This window comes from Acinonyx jubatus, chromosome D4 (assembly GCF_027475565.1).
Source record: "Acinonyx jubatus isolate Ajub_Pintada_27869175 chromosome D4, VMU_Ajub_asm_v1.0, whole genome shotgun sequence".
NCBI lineage: Eukaryota > Metazoa > Chordata > Mammalia > Carnivora > Felidae > Acinonyx > Acinonyx jubatus.
In genome coordinates, this window is record NC_069391.1 from 43,085,447 (window position 1) to 43,108,348 (window position 22,902).

At 42.6% G+C, this 22,902-nt stretch overlaps 2 protein-coding genes and 1 long non-coding RNA gene across 18 annotated transcripts in view; 1 reads left to right on the forward strand and 2 right to left on the reverse strand.

Annotated features, from left to right (window-relative positions):
* Nucleotides 1–2,178: 2,178 nt before the first annotated feature.
* The window catches only part of MOB3B (MOB kinase activator 3B), a 219,270-nt gene continuing 198,546 nt past the window's right edge, over nt 2,179–22,902 (forward strand). For 6 of the 13 annotated variants that reach the window (XM_053205023.1, XM_053205017.1, XM_053205013.1 and 3 more), the window contains exons 1-2: nt 2,865–3,001; nt 7,014–7,114. The gene's annotated coding sequence lies outside the window, so the exon portion shown is untranslated. Of the gene's footprint in view, nt 2,314–2,861; nt 3,002–7,013; nt 7,115–22,902 lie in introns of those variants that run through there. The other 7 variants (XM_053205020.1, XM_053205015.1, XM_053205018.1 and 4 more) reach the window with 5 other exon arrangements.
* The window catches only part of LOC113593653 (uncharacterized), a 70,689-nt gene continuing 52,156 nt past the window's right edge, over nt 4,370–22,902 (reverse strand). For 2 of the 4 annotated variants that reach the window (XR_008291145.1, XR_008291147.1), the window contains one exon: nt 4,370–5,696. This is a non-coding gene — a long non-coding RNA (uncharacterized LOC113593653). Of the gene's footprint in view, nt 5,697–15,436; nt 15,689–22,902 lie in introns of those variants that run through there. The other 2 variants (XR_003413931.2, XR_008291146.1) reach the window with 1 other exon arrangement.
* On the reverse strand, nt 6,291–7,552 carry IFNK (interferon kappa). Its single transcript, XM_027039261.2, has one exon. The coding sequence runs from the start codon at nt 7,374–7,376 to the stop codon at nt 6,720–6,722; it is 657 nt and encodes a 218-aa protein (XP_026895062.1). The 5' UTR covers nt 7,377–7,552; the 3' UTR covers nt 6,291–6,719.

The window sequence follows — 22,902 nt, forward strand, 5'->3', positions numbered from 1 at the left end:
AAAACAGGTCCTCACCAAACCCTTAATTGGCTGGCAACTTGATCTTGGACTTCTCAGCTTCCAGAACTGTGAGAAATACATTTCTGTTGTTTGGAAGCCCCAAGCTTTGTTGTAGTAGCCTGAACAGACAAAGACACAAGAGGACCAAAGAAGACTGGAATCCAAATGCTGGTCCTTTAGAGAAGATTCTGAAGGTTGAGCCATCCTTCTCCAGCCCACTGGGTCACAGGCAGAGAAGCTGGGCCAGCGATGGGGCGAGAGCTGGGGCACCATTCATCACACTGACCCCACTCACTGATGAAAGTTGGCCAGGAAGTATTGAAGGCTCTCTCCCAATCACAAGATTTACCATTCCTCCCCAGGGAAGAAGCCACTAAGGAGACGGAACTGAGATGAAAGGCCTCTCTTCCCTATGGCCAAAGAGAGAGGCAGAGCCAGTTCCATTTATGTTTATTGATTAGAATCGAATACCCTCTGCGCCCTGTGCATGCCCAGCTCATCTGTGTCCTGGAGCACGAGCCCTATCTCCAAGGGCAGAAGTTGGATCTCAATGTTCTGCTTTAGTTTCTGAGCCAAGAAACCTCATTTTTCCTCTGCTGGCAGGACAGAAAAGATCCTGCAATGGGAACTGTTAGGCAGGCAACAGACTTCCCAATTAGGGACTAGTGAATGAAAGGGAAGGAAAATTAAAGGTAAACTGGGGTAATTAAGATTACATCATCATCCTGATCTGGATGATGAAGAGCTTTCCAATTGCCATGAGGCCAAAAGGACAAAAGGAGCTTTAAAACCAGTGACTAGGGTTTGAGGCAGTTTGGAAATGAAATTGCATTGCTCAATGATGAACAGAATCATTGCTTAGTGGCTGTATATTTGTATCTAACCATTTCCCTCCCCCCCCACCATGTTTATGTTTTATGTTTACAATCTCCAACATCTTTGCACTGCCCAAGTGACACAGAATTAAATGGAATCATTTAATCCTGATATCGTTAGACCATCACAATTTGACTATTGAATATTTCTTACAATATTTACAATTTTACAGAAATGACTGGATATTGCAGAAGATGTGTGTGATTTTCGAGGTTCTCATTTAGTGATCATGGAAACCACTTTTGGGGGAAAGATGTTTTCTTCACGTATCCTAATTTCTAATTAATATAGTTCCATACGTCTTTAAAGTGTATAATCAGAATTGTAAAATTTGGTACTTCTCAACATTTGGTACTCCTTAATCAATATGTATTAAGGTGCCATATAACAGGTATAAAAGATGTGGGAAACATTATTTTCTTTTTACATTTATTTATTTTTCAGAGACAGAAAGAGCACAAGTGGGGGAGGGGTAGAAAGAGAGTGAGACAATCTGAAGCAGGTTCCAGGCTCTGAGCTGTCAGCACAGGGCCGCTGCGTGGGGCTTGAACTCATAAACTTCAAGATCTTGACCTGAGCTGAAGTCTGACGCCCAACCAACTAAGCCACCCAGGCGCCCCATAAGACATTATTTTCTCTAGGAAGCTTATCTTTAATGACTCCTACTATTAAGAATACTTTCTATGTTTACTTTACCCTTAAGACCACCCTGCAAGGTAGATATTGCTTTCCCAATTTACAGAGAAGAATACTGAAGTTTAGAGATCACAGATCAAGATCACACAGTAGAAAGTCTCAGGGGTGACTGGGCTTCAAAGTCTATGCTCATCCCACTACTCCCAGTTTGTTCTAGTAAATCTGCCACAATCTCAGAGTATTTTCCAACGATTAATGCTCCCCTCTGTCAGTATTTTTCAACAAGTCAGAGAATGTTGGAGAAGGTGATTCCCCCTTTATAGGTGCCTTGGCCGTTGTGGACCGTGAACGCGTCCTTTCTGATCCGGTATCTCCCTTGTCGCCCTGGTGAGAAGACCACCCTCTTTTCCCCAAGGTGGGGAGCCCGCTTAGCCCGACCACTCCCCACCTCTGAAGGAGGCAAGTTGAGCCTCCAGGCCACCTGACTGCTCTCCCCCACGGAGCTGCCATTCCGCGGGCGGCCGCCAGGGGTCCCCTCTCGGCGTCCCCGCGCACAGCCGCACGCGGGGCGCCTGGGGGGGCTACTTGGGAGCAGCTGCTGGAGCTCGAGCCCCGAGCTCGCTCGCCCGCGCGCTCCTGGAGACCGCGCGCGCTGGCCCCTGGCCGCTCGCCCCTTGCCCGCCGCGAGGATCCGCCAGCGTCGCCCTTCTGGCCCCCGGCTCACCCTCCTCCTCTGGCGCCGCCTGCTACTGACCCGCCCGGCGCACGGAACCGACCGCGGGCTGAAGGTAAAAGCCCACGGTGAGTGAGAGCCCGCGCCGGGAGAGGCAAGGTGGCGCCGCCCGGCAGCTGCTCGCCCCGCTGGCGCCCGGGCGGGCTGGGGTGCGGGGCGCACCTGGGGGCGGGCGCAGCGGGACCGGGGGGTGGGCGGCTCCGCGGCCGGGATCCGCGTCAGACCCCCGCCCCACGTCGAGGCCCCTGCGGGCCCCTCGCGCGCCCTTCCCGGGCGGGAACGGGAGTCCAGTCCCCAGCCCAGGCTCCGGGGCCTTGACTGTGCAGACTCTGTAACCTCGGTCTCCCTGCGGGGCACAAGTGCGTCCCGGAGCCACCCCGAAGCGCGGGGGGCTGCAGCGTGCGTGTCAGGCCGCGGGGGGGCGGGAAGACAAACTTTCGCGAAAGTGCGCCTGGGCCGGAGCTCGGCGCTCGGGGCGTGTGCGGAGGCTCCACGCGGGCTGAGAGGGGGAAGGAAGCCCGCTCCGCCGGCCCGCTCGACCCCGGCGCCGTCCGAGCTCCGGGGAGGGTGCGGGTGGGGAAAGAACCGACGAAACCCTGCAGACCCCTTGGGCCAACAACTGTCAAACATCTGGAATCCAGCCCCTCCCTTCCCCCGCGCCGAGGAAGGTGAAAAGCCCTCAACTTTCCTTTGATGATCCTCCTTGCCTCGGGACCCCTCTCGGAATGGAAAGGGCCGACCCCCGGTGCCTGGCAAGTGAGTACCGGGAACCCCCAATCGCCTCTGGCTCCCCCCTTCACCCACCTTCCAGACCGCCTCCCAGACGTCCTCCCCGTAGGGACCACGCCACAGAGCCCGTGGAGATCGTGACGAATGGCCTTTTGTTTCTCCGCGTTTCCCCTATTGTTTGCCTTTGCAACATCTGGCGGGGCTCGCGGAGAGAAGGACGCCCCCCGTGTCCTCCCTGCACCCGCCCGCCACCCCCCCCCCCCTCCAGCCCACACTGCCGCCTCCAGCTGGGGATCCCGACCGTGGAAGGAGAGGAGCCTGACCCCCGCGAGGCCGCCGCACCCAGGCCCTGCGGTTAGAGGGCGGAGGGAAAGTTGCAGCCTCCCCGCCTCCTCGGCTGCCTGTGGCCCGGGGCGCATTTCTCAGATCTCAGCCCAGGCGCGCCGCGAAGGGCGCAGTCACGGAGAGGTGCCGCTTTCCCCAGACTGGAAGCGACCTTCCGCCCCCGACCAGGGTGTCCTTCGGTAGTTCCAGTGGATTTAAATCGCCTAAAGGCCTGTGGCTGGGCCGCTTCCAGGGCAGCGGCACAGGGTCGGGGCACTTGTGGTGGGCAGAATGCCGAGGTTCTGGGGTCTGCGAGTTTCCAAGGGCCGGAGGACAGGCCAGGATGGAGAAGGAAATAACCCGGGAAGCCTCGAGACTTTGCCTAGAAATAGTGGTTAGGTGGCTTCGTCCAGATTAAACGTCGAGTTTTGACTTGGGGTAGGGCTTCCCATGTCTAAATCCCAGGTCCCCTCTCAGCATTTAGAGATGCCACCGGGAAAGCGCCCAGACTTCCAAGTCCTTGCGAACCAGTGGCTTGGGACTGCCTCCGAGTTCCCCTGAGGGTGCGCCTGGTAGATTATGGGTGGCCCTATTTCTGTCCCTTCCCTCACAAGTTAGATGCTTACACATCATGTTTCTTCTTACTGGGGAGTATTAAAGAAGTAGGTCAAAGCAAAGTAGCTACTCTTGAGAAGGGGGGGTCACCGAAAGGGTGAAGGGAGAGTGGTTTTGCCTGTGAGTGGAGGCCAAGCCTGTGCACCTGTTAGAACCTATACATGCTCATAGCTTTACATACAGTGATGTTGCCAGTTTTTTCTGAGGGAGGTCCACTCGTCCTTTTTCCAAGGAGACTCAATTACACTCTAACTTTGGATCCTTCCCCCAAGAGGGGGTAGGGAGGAAGCTCCCCTCTGAACACTTGTGACCTATGTACCCGCTCAAGCATTTTAAGTGGGAGCTGTGCACTTGGCTCTCCAGAGTTCTAAGAGTCTATCCTTTACCTGACCTAATAGAAATTTGACTTCCATTCAACAAATAAACACAAAGTTGACTGCTAAATCTGGAAGGTGGACACAGAGCACTTCCAGAAAGTGCTGCATATTACCAGTGGTACCAACAACAACAACAAAAAGCAAAATCTTTGAAGCACTGGAAGGCTCTTTACAAACATTTCATTATGAAAATGATGCATAAGGAAGGATTCCTTTGAAATTTTGCACAGTAGCAGCAGGAGAAGAGCAACAAGGCAGACCTGGGTTGCCCAAGAAGTGCCCAAAGGCATCATTAACAAAGTGTAAGGGCAGTGATTGTCCTGGTCTGCTCCAGTAAGGAAAACAGGATAATTGTAGTGGAAGATAATCTTGTACAGTTTCTTTAATTTTAGAATTAACTACCCTCCCTCCCCCAAATCACTGTAGGAAAAAAAAATACAGAGAAGTGAAAATGAAGACAAAAGGAAGGGGGATATTATAAGGAAGGCTCCAGTGGACAATCTTATCCAATGATTTCCTTGGATAAATTTCTGGAGATAGTACAGCTAGGTTGAATGCAATTTTTAGGATATTTAAGATTGCCATAGCGTCCTGTAGGAAGGGTGTGCCGCTTTACCTTCTCTCTAACAAGATACAAGAGGATTTTTTTCCTTGCATCCTGCACCCCACTCACACTTTGTATTATAATCGCTGTTTTTCATTTCTGCCAGACCGATGGGAGGGAAGTATGCTCTTGTCTTTTGCATTTCTTTAATCACAAATGAGATTAAGCATTTTTCCTGTTGTCCCTTAGAGGTGCTTTTAATAAAAGCATACTGTTCTGACTTCTGACCCTGCCCATGTAATCAGATAATCTTTATTAACTCAAAGTTCCAATTTTCTTCCCTCCAGCATGGCAGACATTTGGCAAGACTGCAGCCATAAATTACTAAAATAATTGACATGATCTCGGTAGAGTTATTAGGGAGACTGTGCAAAAGCATTATTAGAGAAATTCTTGGAAGATGCCAGGTGTATACTTACTGCTTTGTAGTGTGCATGCCCCAATTTCTTCAGTTTGTGCCCCCCCCCCCTTTTTTCATTTAGAACAACTCTGTTGAGGAGTTGTTTTTACTAAATGGATTTTACTAACTCATTTTATTTGTGTTCCTTCCACTGGTAACCAGTATGTCATAATCCACAACTTTTAATTTTTGGCTGAAATTTACCCCAGTTTTTTTTAAGACTTCCTCTATTTGGCTTTACCATTTGAGCCCTGTACTTGAATGAATCTTGAAACTAAACAGTTTAGTAGCTTGCTTTTGAAACAATAGCAGGAAGGTTTCCGAAGGGTGGAACCAGGTACATTTTGTGCATTTGTGTAGCCATAAATCTCTATGTTAATTCTTGCTTGACGGTGCAGGTTTCTGAAATGGGGTGGAGGAGAGAGAGGAAGAGAAAATTAATTTCAGCTAGATGATGAATTAATACAGATGAAGGATCACACAAGAAAATTTGGGTAAATAATCTAAGTAATCTGGATACAAATTAACTTCTAAAAAAATAAACTATAGTAAAGTGTCATGTGTTATTATAACTTGTTTACTTAACAGGCAGAAAGTGGTGTTCTAATTGGGAAAATTCAATGTGAGAATCAATGCGAAGTATGACTGTAGGTAATTTATCTCAGGCATTAAAAAACAGAAAAACAATGAAAGGCAGATACTGTACTTTTCTGCAGCATTTTCCGTGCCTTCCAAATCAAATAATACGCAGCAAGAGTCAATCATTGGCTCTCAAAGGTTGAATGAGAGAGCTTAATGGCCATCCAGTTCAACCATCTAATATCATTGGGGGTCTTTATTCTCTTAAACTAATGAAGTCTTTGTGTCATTTCAAACAAACCAAACTGAGAAGCAAATAGGCCAGGAATTTCAACTTTTTTTTTTTCATTTTTTTGTTGAGGACAGGGGGAGACACGGAGGGTTTTAACTTTATGATAGCTTGTGTAAGCTCCTTTAACAAGCTAAATTTTCATAGAATAAACAGCCTTGGCAGCAGGAGGATTAAGTCATTGAGGTGTTACATTCTGCAACATTCTCTGGGCTACATCCTCTAGCCATTGGCTGGGTGAAGTTCAAAGGTAGTAGAGCAAAGTGAGTACAAAATGGCACAAGGAATGGGGAAGAAAACAGTAGAAGAACATGAAGAGAATCTCATTCCTTTAGAACTGACTTTGGAACTTTCTAACAAGATTCAGGGTACCCAGGGGATGGTTGGCATCACCTCTCTTGGAAAGGTAGCTGATGTCTCAAGGCCAACTTTAGAGACTCCAAACCTTGCATAAATCACCACCACTCCAATGGAGAATAGCCCAATAATTCTTAAAAAGAAGATGAAAGAGAAGGAGCTGTTGGAGAGAAATGGAATTTTAATTCTAAGAATATACCTTATTTCTTCCTGAGTAGTAGTGTTAATTTATAGAAGTAGTAGAAACATCTTCTGAGTTCCACTCGGATGATCTCCCAGGCACAGGGACTGTATTTCTTATCTTTCAGGAAGTTGTACATCCTATAGAAATATCTCCTCAGTTCTAGGCTGCTCACCTGGGAGACCATAGCTCCTGAGAAGTCCATCCCATCCTCTTCCATCCGTTTCGAGTCTTCCTTCCCTTTCTCCTCTTCCTCGAAGCATTTTTCCAAGTGGTGCATCTGCCAATCAAGTCTGATTTGGATTTGTTTCAGGTTTTTCTTTTTCCAAGTGGATTTGGTGGTGGACTCTCTGAAGATGTTGAAGGCCTGTGTGGACATTTCATAGAAGGCCTCCTTGAGGTACCTTTTCCCAGGTGGGGTGTGTGATTGGATGTCTTGGGGCAACTCAAAAGCTCTGGTTTCTCTTAGGCACTCTACAGGAAATGAATTGCTCATGCTGTTCAGAAGTCTCAGATTTTGCCAGGTGACTTCCCTCAGGTGAAGATGCAGCAAGTTACAGTGCAGAGAGAGGGCGCCAGGGATGAACAGACCTACAAGGCATGCAGGCCACAAACACTTTTGAATCACATCAGGCTTAGTGTTCATTTTTTTTTTTTTTCTTCCTAAGCTAAACATCCAGACTCAAGATTGACAGTGATGTTTTAGGTCTTAAGTGTTCCATCACATGCCTTTTATATACCTGAATATCTTCCGTGGGGAGGAGTTTTCTCATTCGTCATTTTATGGTTCTCAGGGTTTCGGCCCCTTTCCTTTGCCTCTGAGGCTTGTTTTGACTTTGTGTGACTATGCCAACTTTGGAAATGCTGATTTTTTTTTTTTTCTTTAAAGTGAGCAAAGCATTACCATTTCCTTAGTTGCTTGGATGACCCATCCCAGTATTACAAAATTGTCATAACACGATTGATTATTACGTAGAGAGAGTGATCCTTTAAAAAAATGGTTTTGTTTTGTTTTGTTTTGTTTTTTGGTATCTGGCCGTATAGCCAAACATCTTCTCTCATTGAACTAATCAGACATTGACCAAATGACTGTAATTATTTGATTGCAAGTCTACCAGAACATAACATAGTTTAGGTTTTTCTAATCTTGTTAAATTCAGCTTCTATATTTGGATATTTTCTCTTTTTACTCTATTTTCGTGGGTCTCAGAAAAGATGAAAATAGAGTTGGTCAACTGAGCATGGAACTTAACAGAAGAGAAAGCTGGCTTGGTTTTCTTTTGTCAGTAGAAAATGTTGGCACTCTCCAACTATCCTTTCCTTTAGTTAAACCCAAACCAGTGCTTCCCATGGCTGTCAAACATTTCACACACCTCTGATACCTGTCATAGTCCTCTAGGGAGTTGTATAGTGGGAAGTATTTTTCTGCTTCATTAGCTTTTCTCTTGTAGTGTCATGCATTTTCCTTTTTTAGGTATGGTTTAGGCAGCATTTTAAAACTTCTGCTTGGCTATCTTTTCTTCTTATTTGGAGGTTCTGGATGCTGGAAAGGTTTTTGTTTGTTCCTGTTTGCTTTTCCCTGCGGAGGTACTTCACACCTGGACCACTATTACTGGGATAATGATAGCTATCCACCATTTATGGTTTTCACTTTGACCAAAAATAACCTTCTTCTGGTTATGGAAAAAGTAAGGCAAATGCATTCCTTTGTCCAGGAAAGTGAATGGGATGTCATTAAACAAGTCTGGCTTAATTATCACCTTAAAAAAGAAATGTATTCGTTTTTGATAAAGTCATTTTAGAATAGTAAGCAGACACAGTTCCACAAATATGACAGACTTTAAAAACTTAACTTTAAAAGTTCTTATCTAAACCAGTTGGTTGGACTAAAGGCAAACTGTGGACAAGTAGGATTTTTTAAAATCATGGCTTTTTGGACAGGTTTCCTCTGAGAAGAAAACTTGCTACTTATATTACTCTACATGTGCTGTCTCCAAATTCTGATTTCACAGATTTTATGAGGTGACTAACTTGGAAAAATAATTTGGAAAATGAGCCTTTTTATATTTTATAATTATAACATTATAAGTTGACACAACCTTCCTAGAGAGCAAAATGATGATATGTATCAAAAGCCTTAAAAATGTGTCTAATGTTTGACTCAGAAGTTCTCCCTCTGGGAATTCATCCCCAAGAAATAATGATGGGCATCTTTAAAGACTTAGCTGTCAGGAAGTTTATCACAGAAAAAAACTGAAAACAATTTGTGCAGCAGTAGGTAGTTGGTTAAGTAATTCATCAGTAGAAAATTTCTGTGCAAGCATTAAATATTTGGTCACTTGGATAAATTTACTTTGTAGCTTAAAACCAAGTTAACATGGTAGTATATAGAATCTGATAGCATATTTGTTAAATACCTAATATGCATATATGTGCAGAAAAAATCTAGATGTGTATATGCTACAAATGTTTTCTATGACTAGAAAAATAATTTTTATTTTTAGTGATTTTTATTTTTTGCATTTTTTAAATGACCTTGTTTTTTTTTGTTTTTTAGTTTTCTGTAGTCAGCAAGTATTTCTTATTTAATAAGGTAAAACAAATTTTAAAACAACATACATTAAAAAAGAAAAATTGTTATGTATTTGCAATGTGATCAGTATGTACTACTTTATTTATTTAAACATCTCCATTCTAGGGTACTTCCAAAGGAAATATGAATTTGCCTGAAGACTCAGTTCCAGTTACGTAGAATAATATAGAGTATGTGGGAGTTCAATGTACTATTCTTGCAACTTTTGAATAATAGTATGTATGCTTATATATTACATATGTTTGTGATTAAACATACATACAGAGTCTATAAAGTACAAAGCACTTCTTAGGATCATACCTGCTTATGTATTTCATGTAACTTCTTCTACCTAAAACCTGTTACACTGTCCCAGGCAGAACTGCTTGTCCCTCTTGTGGGCTTTTACTGTGCTTTGTCCCCTTCATTATGGCTTTTTAAAATGGATAATTGTAGGGGCTCCTGGGTGGCTCAGTTGGTTAAATGTCTGACTTGGCTCATGTCATGAGGTGTCCATGGGTTTGAGCCCCGCGTCGAGCTCTGAGCTGGCAGCTCAGAGCCTGGAGCCTGCTTCAGATTCTGTGTCTCCCTCTCCTTCTCCCCTTCTCCTGCTCATGCTCTTTCTGTCAAAAATAAACATTTAAAAAAATGTTTTAAAATGGATAATTGTATAAGTGTTGATTTCCCAGCTTTGCATACTCCCCCTCCCCTACCCACTCAGGATGCCTAGACTATTTTGCACTTATTCCAGGCAGTTCAGTCTTACTGACCAAGCTAAGAGACTGTTCAGTTGAATTGCTCTGCTAAGAGGTTCTTCTCATAGGTGATAGAGGTGGCTGCAGATTTGGAGGTTCCCTGCATTTTCTGCCATGTACACTTTTGTCATTTTATCCTGCTCACCCCGTATTTCTTCCTTTTATAACCATTCCATACCATATCCTCATTTATTCAAAACTCTATTGTTAGCTAGTACCACATGCCAGTCACCAGGCCTGGTCTTAAAGATGGAGCACTAAGGTATAGCCCATGATCTCAAGGAGGCCACAATTGAAGAAGTAGGTACATTCTGAGTCTTTTAGGCAGCAGGAGTAATTCATAGGTCTTCCCTATAGCATGGACCTCATCCCCATGTGCTGTAAATGTTAACTGATGCTGATGGTGACAATATTCATGACAAAGGTGATTGACATGCATGTCTTCCCCTCTTCAGCTGTCAGGGTCGCCTGATTTTGCAAATAAAAATAACACCCATGCAATATTTGGAAAGTACCTATACTAAAAAACAATCACTCATTGTTTACCCCAAATTCAAATTTAACTAGGTGCCCCATATTTTACCTAGTAACCCTCTCTACCATACAGATTCCCAGTGAGGTCTTAGAGTAGAACTAAGACATGAAACCCATTCTAGGAAACTTTTCCTCAGCTAGCTGTCTACCTCGTGCAGAGGTACATTCAGTTGCATTACTCTGTGCTGACTTTACTTGTATACACAGCCCTAAAAACTGCATGCTCCAAAGAGGCACCTGCCAAACTAAGAAAGTATTGCATGTGTGCATTCATGCGTACACACACACACACGCGCGCGCGCACGCACACACACAAACACACACAATTGCTCTGATCAGAAGCATTATTGGATGATCAGTCATTGGTCTTGCGTCTGTTTTATAAGAGCCATGCCATGTGAGTATATCTCAAAATATCATCAGGAAAATAAAAAAGAACAGTGTAAGGAAACATTTTTTCCCCAAATTTGTCTGGTACAGAATTGGACTGTTCCATCTACCATCAGCAGTCAGTGTGTTGATATACCTAATGATGTTTCCATGATATTTGCTCTTATTTCTCTAGCATGCCTTGAGATCATTTGTATGTGGCCAGGCTTTCCTCAGAGAGAAAGCTGTTTAGCAGGGGCTGCCCTGTTGCTGATGGAACTGTATAAAGCCAATGGGGCTTACCAGGTGCACAATAATGGTCAAGACACAATTTGCTTGACAAATGAAGATGAGACATTTCAGTCTAGACAGGATTGCTGTGATTCAGCTCAGGGGCATTTAGTATTTTCTGGTAAGATTTATTGCTCTCCATGAGAAGGCAAGTTTCAAACCAAGGTGAGAGTAACATATCAATCATCCATGTTACACAATAGCTGAAAGCTCATTCCATTTGTGGGGTCAGAAGGTGCTTGAGCCCAGGAGATAGTTCTGAGATGGGGAGCCTTGCACCCATGCCTGGCAGCACCTCCCCCATGGTCACCACAAAGTTGTGTGCAGCTGTTTGAGCTCCAGACCAAGTCTGAAGCTCCAACTTGGCGTTTTGCTCATTCTCAGTGCCTCCCACATTGGGGTCAGCCTCTCTCATGGTCTTGTAGTCCCCTTCTTGGCTGTTCTTTTCATGATGTGCCTGATATAGAAATTTATAATGACTCTACAAGTAGCACATGGCATGTGTCTTTATATATGTCTTTATAGTAAAAATTCAAATGCTTCAGCTAAAAGTGAAAACTCTGCTTGCCAGTGCAGCCTCACGCCATGCCACTCTCCTCCCCTGGATAACTCGTTATTCATTGGATGTGTGTTCTTATTTGATAACTGTTTCCCCACTAAGCACCAAGTTCCGTGAGCACAGTGTAACAGCTGGCTTGTTTGCAGTCCTCTCTTGAATGTCCAGTGGGACCCACGGTGACTGAGAGAGACCTGGATAACTTCCGTGGATGATATGTCACCATGGGGAGACTTGTATATATTTTTGAAAATTGCCAAAACAAGATTATAAAAATTATAATGTGCTTTGAAGTTTAATCCTGTAAGTGTATCTGTCACTATATATTTGATATCACTTGTATAATCTAACAAATGTACTTTATAAACCCTTCATGAATATGAGGCCTGGGATAAATGGGTCACTAGACCTGGATCAAACAGATCCTGGTGCCTTTCACAGTGCCGGGCTCAAAGTAGGTACTCAGTAATTATTTGTTGGATGAGTAAAAGAATGAAGCCATGTCTCAATGACAGGGAAATCATTTGGTGGTTCAGTTAGGGATTTGGGAGGACAATGTCGGGTGTTGGGAAAATTGAGAAGTCCACAGAATGGTGGGTAGCGACTCAAACCTCCACTTCTTTTTCTGGGATTCCCCGTGGCTGGTTAGGTCACGAGCACAGCCATACCTCTAGTCTAGTGGGATCACATAGTTTTAAGTCGTTTGGGTGACTCACATATCTAAGCCTCCAGGCAGTTATTCAGTCTTGTATTCATGGCATCTCTTGCATAAAGACACTAAATGTTTGTTGAACAAAATACTGCCTTGTGATTTCTTATGATTTGCTCGTTTGCCATGTAAGCAAAACTGCTGAGAGGCTCAAGATCATTCCTTCCCCCTCTTTCCTCCAGTATTGCCACTTCTTTGTATTAGATGCTCCCCATAGCTTTTTTTGTTTGTTTGTTTTCTTTTTGTTTGTTTGTTTTTGTTTTTGTTTTTGTTTTTATCATATCACCCTTAAAGAGACTCTTTGGAAAGACTTATCCTTGGATCTCTTTTATAGTCCAGCTGTAGATGATGCATGTAGTAACTTCTGCACAGAAACAATTTTAGCCCTTACAAAATGATCCCTGATAAAAAGAAATTTACCATGTGAAATAAATGTGTAAGTAAATAAGTATTCACCATCAGTAAAACCTACCCTCAGTTTTGGGATTACCAGAACAGTTTCCACCTGTATCCTTGTTTCACTTGGTCCATTCAAACCCTAATGGGGCTTTCACTTCCAAGATGGTAGTAAACATTTCAGATGGGAGTTGTCACCTTCCAGAATAATCCTCCCCTTTACCCACTGGGTAAATGTGGATTTCTTCCCAGACCACATCCAAGAGTGCCTCTAGTCTGGGAAGAAACGGCAAGAGTGGAGTAATGTGATGGACAGAGAGGTCCTCTTGTCTTGGATAGATATTTTAAAAAGCAGTTGCCATTGCAGAGATGAGGACAGGGTCTTCATTTACTTGCTGTCAGGTTGCATGTGGTCATAGGGTTCCTGACATTTATGAATAACAAAGAAAGGCATTATTATGGGAAAACTTAAGTGGACTTTTCTTAGACTGACAGAATAATCACATACCCCAAATTTTAGGATTTCTTTAGTGTCTGAGCAATGCTTGGTTTTGCAGGTAGTGTCCAGGAATAATCTGTTGTAGCCAAGGGGGATAGGGGAAGGGTCTCTTATTGCCAAGATCCCTTCCCTTAGTAGGCTCTGAAGTATATACTCTAAATCATAGAATGTAGGGTTGGAAGGACACTTAGAGATAGGCTTCTGGGGTCAGACGGGTGAAGTGACTTGCCCAAGGTCACAGTGCTACTTGGCAAAGTCAGATTGACATAGGTCCTCTGACCCAACGCTGTCAAAGTAATAAGCCTTTACCAGCTTGCAGAGAACTTGCTTCTCTCTGCCTTGACTGAGAGGAGCAGCCCTCTTGCAGTCAAAGAAGAGGGGATTGAGGAGGCTGGAGGCTGGCACTGCTGTGAGGCCAGGAATGGAGGCCATAACTGAAGCTTTTTCTGGTACTTCACAAGGGCTTCTCAGCTCTGTGGGGAAGGCGATACTAGAGGAGGAAACCCTGAGTTCAGTCTGCCACCCCTAGTATTTCTCAAAGTTACCTAGAATTCTATGGATAATAACTCGTTTCCCAGAATCCTGGGTCAGTTCTGGTCTAGAGAAATGAATGAAGTTCCTGAGAGATTTTCCCCATGTCTGTAGTTAATGTGTTTATGTATTCATTTATTTGTGCCTCCAGTGCTCACCACATAGTGTGTGTTCAATAAAAATTTATTGAACAAATAGGTATGTGTTTCACTATTTCCCCTTATGAGTGTATTTTAATTTAAATTGAATTTCAGATCCGTTTAGCATCCTCTTGGTAGAACTGTGTAACTCTGAGAAAGTCACTTAAACTTTCTGTACTTTGTCTCTAAATAGGGATGAGAACCTACCATAGAAGGTGGCTGTGGATATAAAAATTGCTGAGAATGGTGCCTTGTACATAGCAAGTGGTAAACAAATGATCCTTATCATCATTGTCGTCATCATTGTCATTGTCGTTATCATCATCTGTTGCCTACATGTTAGACACAATGCCAGATTCCAGAGATTCAAGGGCAGAAAACACAGATGCAGAGGTATCTGGAGGCAGTGCTACCTGAGGGGAATCTTGAAAGGCAAGAACTGATGGAACTTTGAATTAGGACAGTGATAGTAAATACAGAAGGGAATTATCTAGGAGGTTAGATTGGGATGTCTTGATGATTGATTGGGAATCAAGGGATAAGAAAGAGGAAATAGTCCAGGAAAGAGCCCAGTTTTCTTACTAGGTATATGGTTGTACTGTTGACTAAGAGATAGTATATGAGAGGGAGAGCAAGCTTAGGGGAGCAACTGGTGAGTTTTATTATAAATGAGTTGCTTTGAGTTGTCCGTGAGATAGCTACATGGACATGTCCATCTAGCATTTGGATGTGTGGGACTAAATGAGGATAGGACACTGATCCAGGCTGGAGAGAGAGATTTAAAAGTATGAGCAGAAGCTATAAGTGATCATTTAAGACCTTAAGAATTAGTTGGTCTGTCTAAAGAGAACATGTAAGGTGGGAAAAGAAGTATGAGCCATTATCTGAATCCTAAGAATCACCTCTGTTTAGAGAGTAGGCACTGGAAGAGGAAACTGACAAGGATGGTCACAGAGGCATGGGGAGCATGAAGATGGAGTATTTTGACTGTTAAAGTGTCTCTGCCTCTTTGCCCAAATGACTCCTTATAATCCTTCTCAACACAGTGCTCTCAGGCAGCCATTCCCAATTATAATGTATTTGCCATCATTGATCTAGACCTAATCCCATTGTACAGATGAGCTATTTGAAGGTTTGAGAGGGAAATTAACTCATTTAAGCCTCAGGTCAAAGTCTTTATGCTCTTCTAGCATATGCCTTCCATGAAATACATCCTGTGGCCCGGTATGTGTCTGCGAGACTTTGGGAGATGTCAGCTGGATTGGAAGTTGGTTTGGTTAATTTCACTTCTACCATTTGGGGCTATAGAAGCTGAGAGATGTACTTGTTTCCCAAGACTACCATGACAAAATTTCCCAAATAGCATGGTTTAAAATAACAGATTTATTCTCTCACAGTTCGGGAGTCTAGAAGTCTAAAATCAAAAATGTCATCATGGCCATTTTCCCTGCAGAGCTTCTAGGGAAGAATCTTTTCTTACATCTTCCAGCTTCTGGTGATTGCTGGTAATTCTTTATGTTCATTGTCTTGCCGATGCATTGCTCTAGTCTCTGCCGGCATAGTTGTATAACATCCTCCATGTGTCTTTGTCCCTGTGTCTTCCAGACATTGCCTTTAGGTATTTTCTGGTAACAATCTACATAGTTATTATTGATAATAGAAGAAACTATTTAGCAGTTGCTAAGTATCAGCTGTTTATATAAATTATCATTATTTCTCACAGCCACAATACAATGTAGATGTTATTATCCTTAATTTAAAGAGGAGGAAATGGAAGCTTGGAAATACTAAGTGGCCTACCCAAGATAACACAGCTAGAAATATACAAAATCAGGTTTAATCCGAGGTCTGTCTGAGGCCATATTGTGTTTTTACAGGATCTAGGGTTGTAAAAAGGTTTAGTGTAAAATCTACTGTGTGTATCTATGCATTAATAGCCTATTTCATTCCCAAAAGGATTTGAAGCAGCTTATAAAAAATGTATATATAATACAAGAGAATAAAAAGTATTTAAAGAAGTCAAAGTTGAGGGAAAACATGTGTAAGAAAACAAGAGGAACATAAGAATGCATGTCATGATCTCCAATGTCATTAGTGCAGAGGGTTGCAAATCTTCCTTGGGCTTTCTAGAAGCAAAGAGGAAATGTTATCTGTTAAAGTAAACCAAAAGATAAAACCATCAGGAAAGCTAACTCCTCAGAAGAAAGCTTTTCTTGGTACTAAGTCCTGGGGGGCATTTCTCCCATGGGCTTTCAAGAAGCAACCACTATGGAATTTCTTTGGTAAAGACCCCAGCAACCTCCTTACAGGAGTAACTATCACCACATGCATTGCAAGGGTGATTCTTGTAACCTCCCTATGTGTCGGCAGATGTCACATTGCTAGTGTGAAGTTTCTTGGCAGGCATTCCATAGGGACTTAATGAGTTTTCTCATGTTGAGTTACAGAATGGATTTCTTTAGTTCAGCTGGATTGGGATAGCATGTCTTCACCATGGCTTAAAATGGGGAAAAGTGTGTTCACTTGAGAATGTTGGCACTCTTGGGGACGTTTGTTCAGTGTGGAGAGACTGCCCTGACATTTCCAGAGCTCCTGCCCGGATCCAATCCTGCATTTCCTATTATATGTAAAGAGGAACGTCTGGAAAACCGATTTGTAGGCATGACTCTCCTCCAGTTAGTCAGAACTGGGAAAACAAGCTATTCTGTCAGATTGACCCAGTGCCATAAACCAAAGTGAAGTGTGCACTGGATTTCCACATAGACGTGGGTTTGATTTGCTATACAACAAACTCTAAGGGTGATGGCCCTAGATGTGGGAATCCAAGGAAGTGGCTGGTAGTTTACTCTGTGTTGAAATGACTCTTGTTTCTCCTGAAAGAGCTTCTTCATAGGTTAGATAGCTTAAAATTCAAAGCCAGGATAGCCTTGTGCGATGTCATAGATAATGAAATATTAAGACATATCCTCTTGGGATGATCAGTTTTGCACACTTGGGCATTTTTCATTTAACAGTAAGACTCACTGTGTGGAAAGGGCTGTATGGTTGGCCCCAGAACTAAAACATCTTTATATTCCTAGGAGAGCAGAAATTGGGATTACTTTATAGCTATCCCTGCCGGGACAGGACAGGAACACTTATCGACACATGTGATACTACAATTTGCCATGGACGGTCACTGGGACAAAGAATGCTGGAATTATCCATTCCCTGTGCATTTCATCCATTCAACCTCCATCTCTAAGGGTGTGATACCTGAAACAAGGTAATAAAAAATAAAAAAAGTGAAGTTCACATCCTCATAGAGTGTCTAAATTTCCAGACAATAGAGAATAAAATTATAGAGTGTTATTAAGTGCTATGAAGGAAATTGGCAGGGCAAGAGAGAGGGTGATTGGGGGAGGTAATGGCTGAACTGAGACTTGAAGTCAGCAATGTAAAGAGCTAGAAGGAGAACATTTCAGGCAGAGAAAACTAGAAATTCAAAATCCCTGAAAAGAATGTGTGATATTCAAGGAACACAAAGGAGATTAGTTGGGTTGGAGTGAAGGGAAGGGGGAGATTGGTACAATGATAGATTTGGATTGGATATGGCATGGCAGGCCAGGTGGGAGTTCCAATTCCATTCTAAGACCAGTGAAGACCCATGAAATCATTTTAAGCCAGAGAGTGGTGTAATGTGATATGTGCTTTAAAGACACTGCTTTGGGCACCCCTTGGTGGGCAGAGGGGTGGGGGTACCATTTGGAGAATAGGCAAGAGCGGAAGCAAGGAAGCCAGGTTGAGAGTAGATTTCTGGCATGTTAGGTAAGAACTGTAGTGGCCTAGATAAAAGTAGGGGCAGTGGAGATGGAGGAATCAGACTGATTTGAGAGATGTTTTTAGTCAGTTACTTGGGATACACTGGGGCCCAGGCAAATATCTGTGATCACCAAAGGCAGTTTTCCAAAAGTGCCATTGATTACCCATTGTTTATATGGTCTTTACTGAATTAGTGGGACAGTTTTTTTGATAAACAGTAAGTAATCCTCTTTGGCATTACATCTTTAACTTGATGGCCTTAAACCAGGTTAGGTCCCTTACACTTAGAACAACAAAATAAATAATTTAGTTAATTGGACTTTGGTTGTGGTTGAAGCTTCAGTTTCTCAGGTTTCACTTTAGGCTTAAATGTCTGAGAGTGTCTCCTGATACATATCCTATGTGTACACAGAACAAATATATATTCCTGTGCATTTTGACATTTAAATAAAGTAATGTGTTTTTATGATCAGTTTAAACTGTGGATTGCTATCTGTGGTCAAATCATAACGGAATATAATCATACAATTCTGAATGAAGGTAAGAAAGCGGTCCTAATCTGTCATTTACTAAACCTAGATGAAAGCCTATAGCTCACAACTCCACCAGCTGTCCACAATTCTCACCAGTTTGGTTTTTTAATAAGGTCTCAGAAATGTCTAATTCTCAGAAATGTCTATGTGCATGAATGCTCTGGCATAAGCTATCCTTCGAAACACTGGTGCTTAACAGGCTAGATCAAGATGTTCTTGTCACTGAAATCAAGCCATAGCAGACTTTTCTCGTGTCACAGAAAAATTGAAAAATGAACATTCTATATTTCAAGGTTTTCAGCAACATCTTTCTTAAACTTTTGGCACCTTTGATGGTTTATCTACAGTAGAACCTTGTCTGCAATGATACCTTAGTTCTATATTATTTAGTTATTTTTATGAGCCAGTGTTTGATTTGGCATACAATGAGTGTATTCACTATCTTATAAATAATCTATCAGTATTTCATAGTTTTGCAAAAATCTCAGGCCTTCCAGATGCTAGCTACTTTAACAAACACGTCCAAAGAAAGAAGAATGGATCAAACATGGCAGAAGCATTTTTTCTCATGTAAAGCTTAGAACAGAGGTACTTGAGCAATGGTTGGCTTTTTTCCAAGCAGCGGTCAGGGACACAGAAACCCTTATCCTGTGACTTTGCTATCTTCGATGTAGCTTTCAAGGCTTCACAGCTTATCTTCATCAAGCTGGGACAAAATGGCAAGAGCCAGAGGGGTGTGCATGGGGGCATTGTATGAGCCAGTCTTGGAGGGGCACATATTACTTCCAGCCACATCCTGTCGGTGGGAACTTAGTCACATAGTCATAGTCCCAGCTGAGTGCAAGGGACGCCAGGAAATTTAGCCCAGCTGTGTGCCCAGGAAGAGGAGGGACTATAGTGATCAACAGCTAGCCCGTCTCTGCCATGCTGCTGATACAATTGGAGAAATAGACCAGCAGTCAAAATGTGTTGGCAGTGGTATGAACGGGAGGAGGAGTTGGGCTGGCAGGATGAGTGACACACATTGTAGATACTCAGTAAAGATTTTCTGCAATCCATTTGAACAGAACTGGAGTTCTCAAAGCCATAAACAGCTTTCTAATAGGGTTATTTTCTATTTTCTTTTTTACTGAAGAGCAGAAGAAGTACTGTCGAAATAAGAATTTTGGCCTTTTTTTTTAAGGTTATGCAAATAAGAGACATTATTAATTTGATGGCTTTAAAAAAAAAGCATGCTTTCCATACAAGAAATATATTTTTGTAGAAAGATACTGTCATTAGCCTTCTTTAAAAATCAGAACCCATAGCACTTATTTCCCATGGGGACCAACATGTGGAAGGTCCTTCAGTATCATTCACAGGTAATACTACACTGGGCACTAATCGTACATCAAGCATACTGTTACTAAGTTTGCAAACAGCATTTTACTTTATCACCAAGAGACTCTGTAAGATTTCATTTTACAGTTTTTCTTAAACTTATTTTTTTATTTTTATTATTGAAGTTATACTATTATTTAAGTGAAAATAAATGTCTTGAGTATTATCATGTTCTGGATGAATGATTTCTAAGAATCACTTCAGAGGTGAAAGGTTTTTTTTTAAGCTCATTTTATTTTATTTTTTTTTTAATTTTTTTTAATTTACATCCAAATTAGTTAGCATATAGTGCAACAATGATTTCAGGAATAGATTCCTTAGTGCCCCTTACCCATTTAGCCCATCCCCCGTCTCACACCCCTCCAGTAACCCTCTGTTTGTTCTCCATATTTATGAGTCTCTTCTGTTTTGTCCCCCTCCCTGTTTTTATATTATTTTTGTTTCCCTTCCCTTATGTTCATCTGTTTTGTCTCTTAAAGTCCTTATATGAGTGAAGTCATATGATATTTGTCTTTCTCTGACTGACTAATTTCACTTAGCATAATACCCTCCAGTTCCATCCATGTAGTTGCAAATGGCAAGATTTCATTCTTTTTGATTGCCGAGAAATACTCCATTGTATATATACACCACATCTTCTTTATCCATTCATCCATCAGTGGACATTTAGGCTCTTTCCATACTTTGGTTATTGTTGATAGTGCTGCTATAAATATGGGGGTGCATGTGTCCCTTCGAAACAGCACACCTGTATCCCTTGTATAAATACCTAGTGGTGCAATTTCTGGGTTGTAGGGTAGTTCTATTTTTAGTTTTTTAAGGAACCTCCATAGTGTTTTCCAGAGTGGCTGCACCAGCTTACATTCCCAAGGAGATTATCATTTCTAAATGCTGAATCTGTAGCACATGACTTTGTAACTGGTTGTTATTCAAAAGATATTTGTTGAGTGCCTACTATGTGTCAGATGCTTTCTAGAAGCTGGAGATTCAACTCTGACTCACAGATGCTTTCAACCTCACCAGTAGATCTGGGGGGACTCAGCCTAACGATCATCTGCTTCCATGGTCTCTGTCAAAACAAGAGCCACGGGACAAAGTATTTACTTTAATCCCTCATACTGAACGCCTCTGCATAGCTGCTTCGTAAAACAACGAAGGAATCAACTGAGACCTGAAAACTCTTCATCAAAAAACTGTTTGTTTATTTGTTTTTCCAGTCCTGGTTGCTGTAAGCTGACTTATTCTAAAGCAGTTTATGTTTATAGAGCCTGTGTTATGAGCAGCATGCCAAAGAATGCCAAGTAGTAGAAGACATGCCCAGTGAGGAGAAACTAAGCACCGTGCAGAATATGACAAGTGACAAGACTGGGATGCTGAGTAAGTGCTCCGTGAATTCACAGACTTACAGAGAACCCCTCTGGCTGGAAAGACAAGAGGGAGAAGGAGGCAGCGAAGGATAAGCAGAAGATACTTGTAGGTTTGGATCCCAGTTCTGCCTCTCACTGGCTGTGTGACCATGGGTGAATGTCTTACCTGGTGGAAGCCTCAGTTTCTTTATCTGCAAAAGATAAACCTTAACACCGATTCATAGACAGGATGATACAAATGTAAAGTGCTTAGCTCTTTAAGCATCTGAAATGTGGAAAACACTCAGTAAATAATATCAGTAAATGCAGCAAAAACCTCAGTAAATAGTTTTGTGTTTTGTTTGTCTATCAAGTAGCAATATTACATCATAAGACTGTGGTCAGATGACCTAATTAAAAGGGCTGGCATAGTGCCTACCCTGTGGTTAGCATTCAGTAAATTTTATTATTATTACTATGGAAGATGTAGATAGATGAGAGAGGTCATCTTGGACATGCAGAGGGGACACGTAGTCTGGTGTGGGCTGGAACCCTCTACTACAGTGCATTTGTTCAGATGAGTCGTAGCTGAAAGGTAGGTGACAGTTGTAAAATGTGTGAAACATAAATGAAGAGCCTCTTAATAGAGATGTTGAAGGAAGATTCCAGGATTCCAGAAGAAAATCAAATGCATGATCCCTGAGTTTCCTTCTGACTCTGAGATTCTGTGGTATCTCCCAAACTTCTGGTGATTCCTGAGAAAGACCACAGTGAATCAAAGATCCGTGCAGTAGAGTTCCAGGGTTATAGCCCAGAACACACCAGCAATAAGGCGATGAACATGCTCTGTCTTTTCTGTTTTGACAATAGAAACCATTTGCTGAGAGAAGAGAATGTTTTAGTTTTCATGTGGCAATCTGCCCAAGTACTTGACTTTACAGGTAAGGGAGGGAAGCGAAACCCTCCCAAAGAGTATTTGGTGACACGCCATTTCCTGCTCATTTTTTTCCCATTCAATTTTGAGAGCCAGAGTCAAAGAGAGGGAAAAGAGAAGAAGAAATAAAAACAAAACAAAACTTAATTCTCCAGGAAATGAATCTCCAGGCAGAAATGAGACATCCGAACAATATGTCACTTCACATACTTTGTGTTTGGGTCAGTAAGTAGGTCCTGAGTTTGCCAAAGTGCGCCTGAAGGCTGGTGCAGGACAAGAACCACCCCCTCAAGGCAGGAGGGCCTCCAGCGTTTGGCTCTGAAGACAGCTGGAGTGGCGTGCAGACTGCTGGTAGACCTGCCTCCATTGTGTCGGCCTGAGTCCGAGGACAATCTAGTGCATCATTCCCGAAGTGTTCCATGAAATGTGATGTGAAAAGTAAGTTGAGAAAATTCAGGATTCAACAAGCTAAGTATGTTTCTTTACTGGAGGACTCCTCAAGACCTTTGAAATGCCAGCATGAATTTATGAGTGTCCAAGGAGGAGAGTGTGAATTCTGTACTCCCCAAAGGTACTGGAAAGTGATACTGTTTGATGTAGAATATATACCTGGAGGCTTGAGCAGCCTTTGGGCAAAGCTGATTTAGGATCAGGAACACCAGGCTACATCATTTCTTTGTTCTTGCCCTTTCTCAGGGGATCCAGATATAGACACAGATGTTTGCAGGCAGCTTTGCCTGTCCAGTGGACAAATGGGGGTCACTATCCAGGAGGGCACAACCATATGGAAATGCCTGATGGGGGATGGTAGGGAAAATAATGCCCGCCCCCCAAATGTCCACATTCAAATCTCTAG

Bases quoted from the DNA above. Each gene is read 5' to 3' on its own strand.
- IFNK (XM_027039261.2), bottom strand. From the start codon at position 7,376: ATGTTTAGCTTAGGAAGAAAAAAAAAAAAAATGAACACTAAGCCTGAT.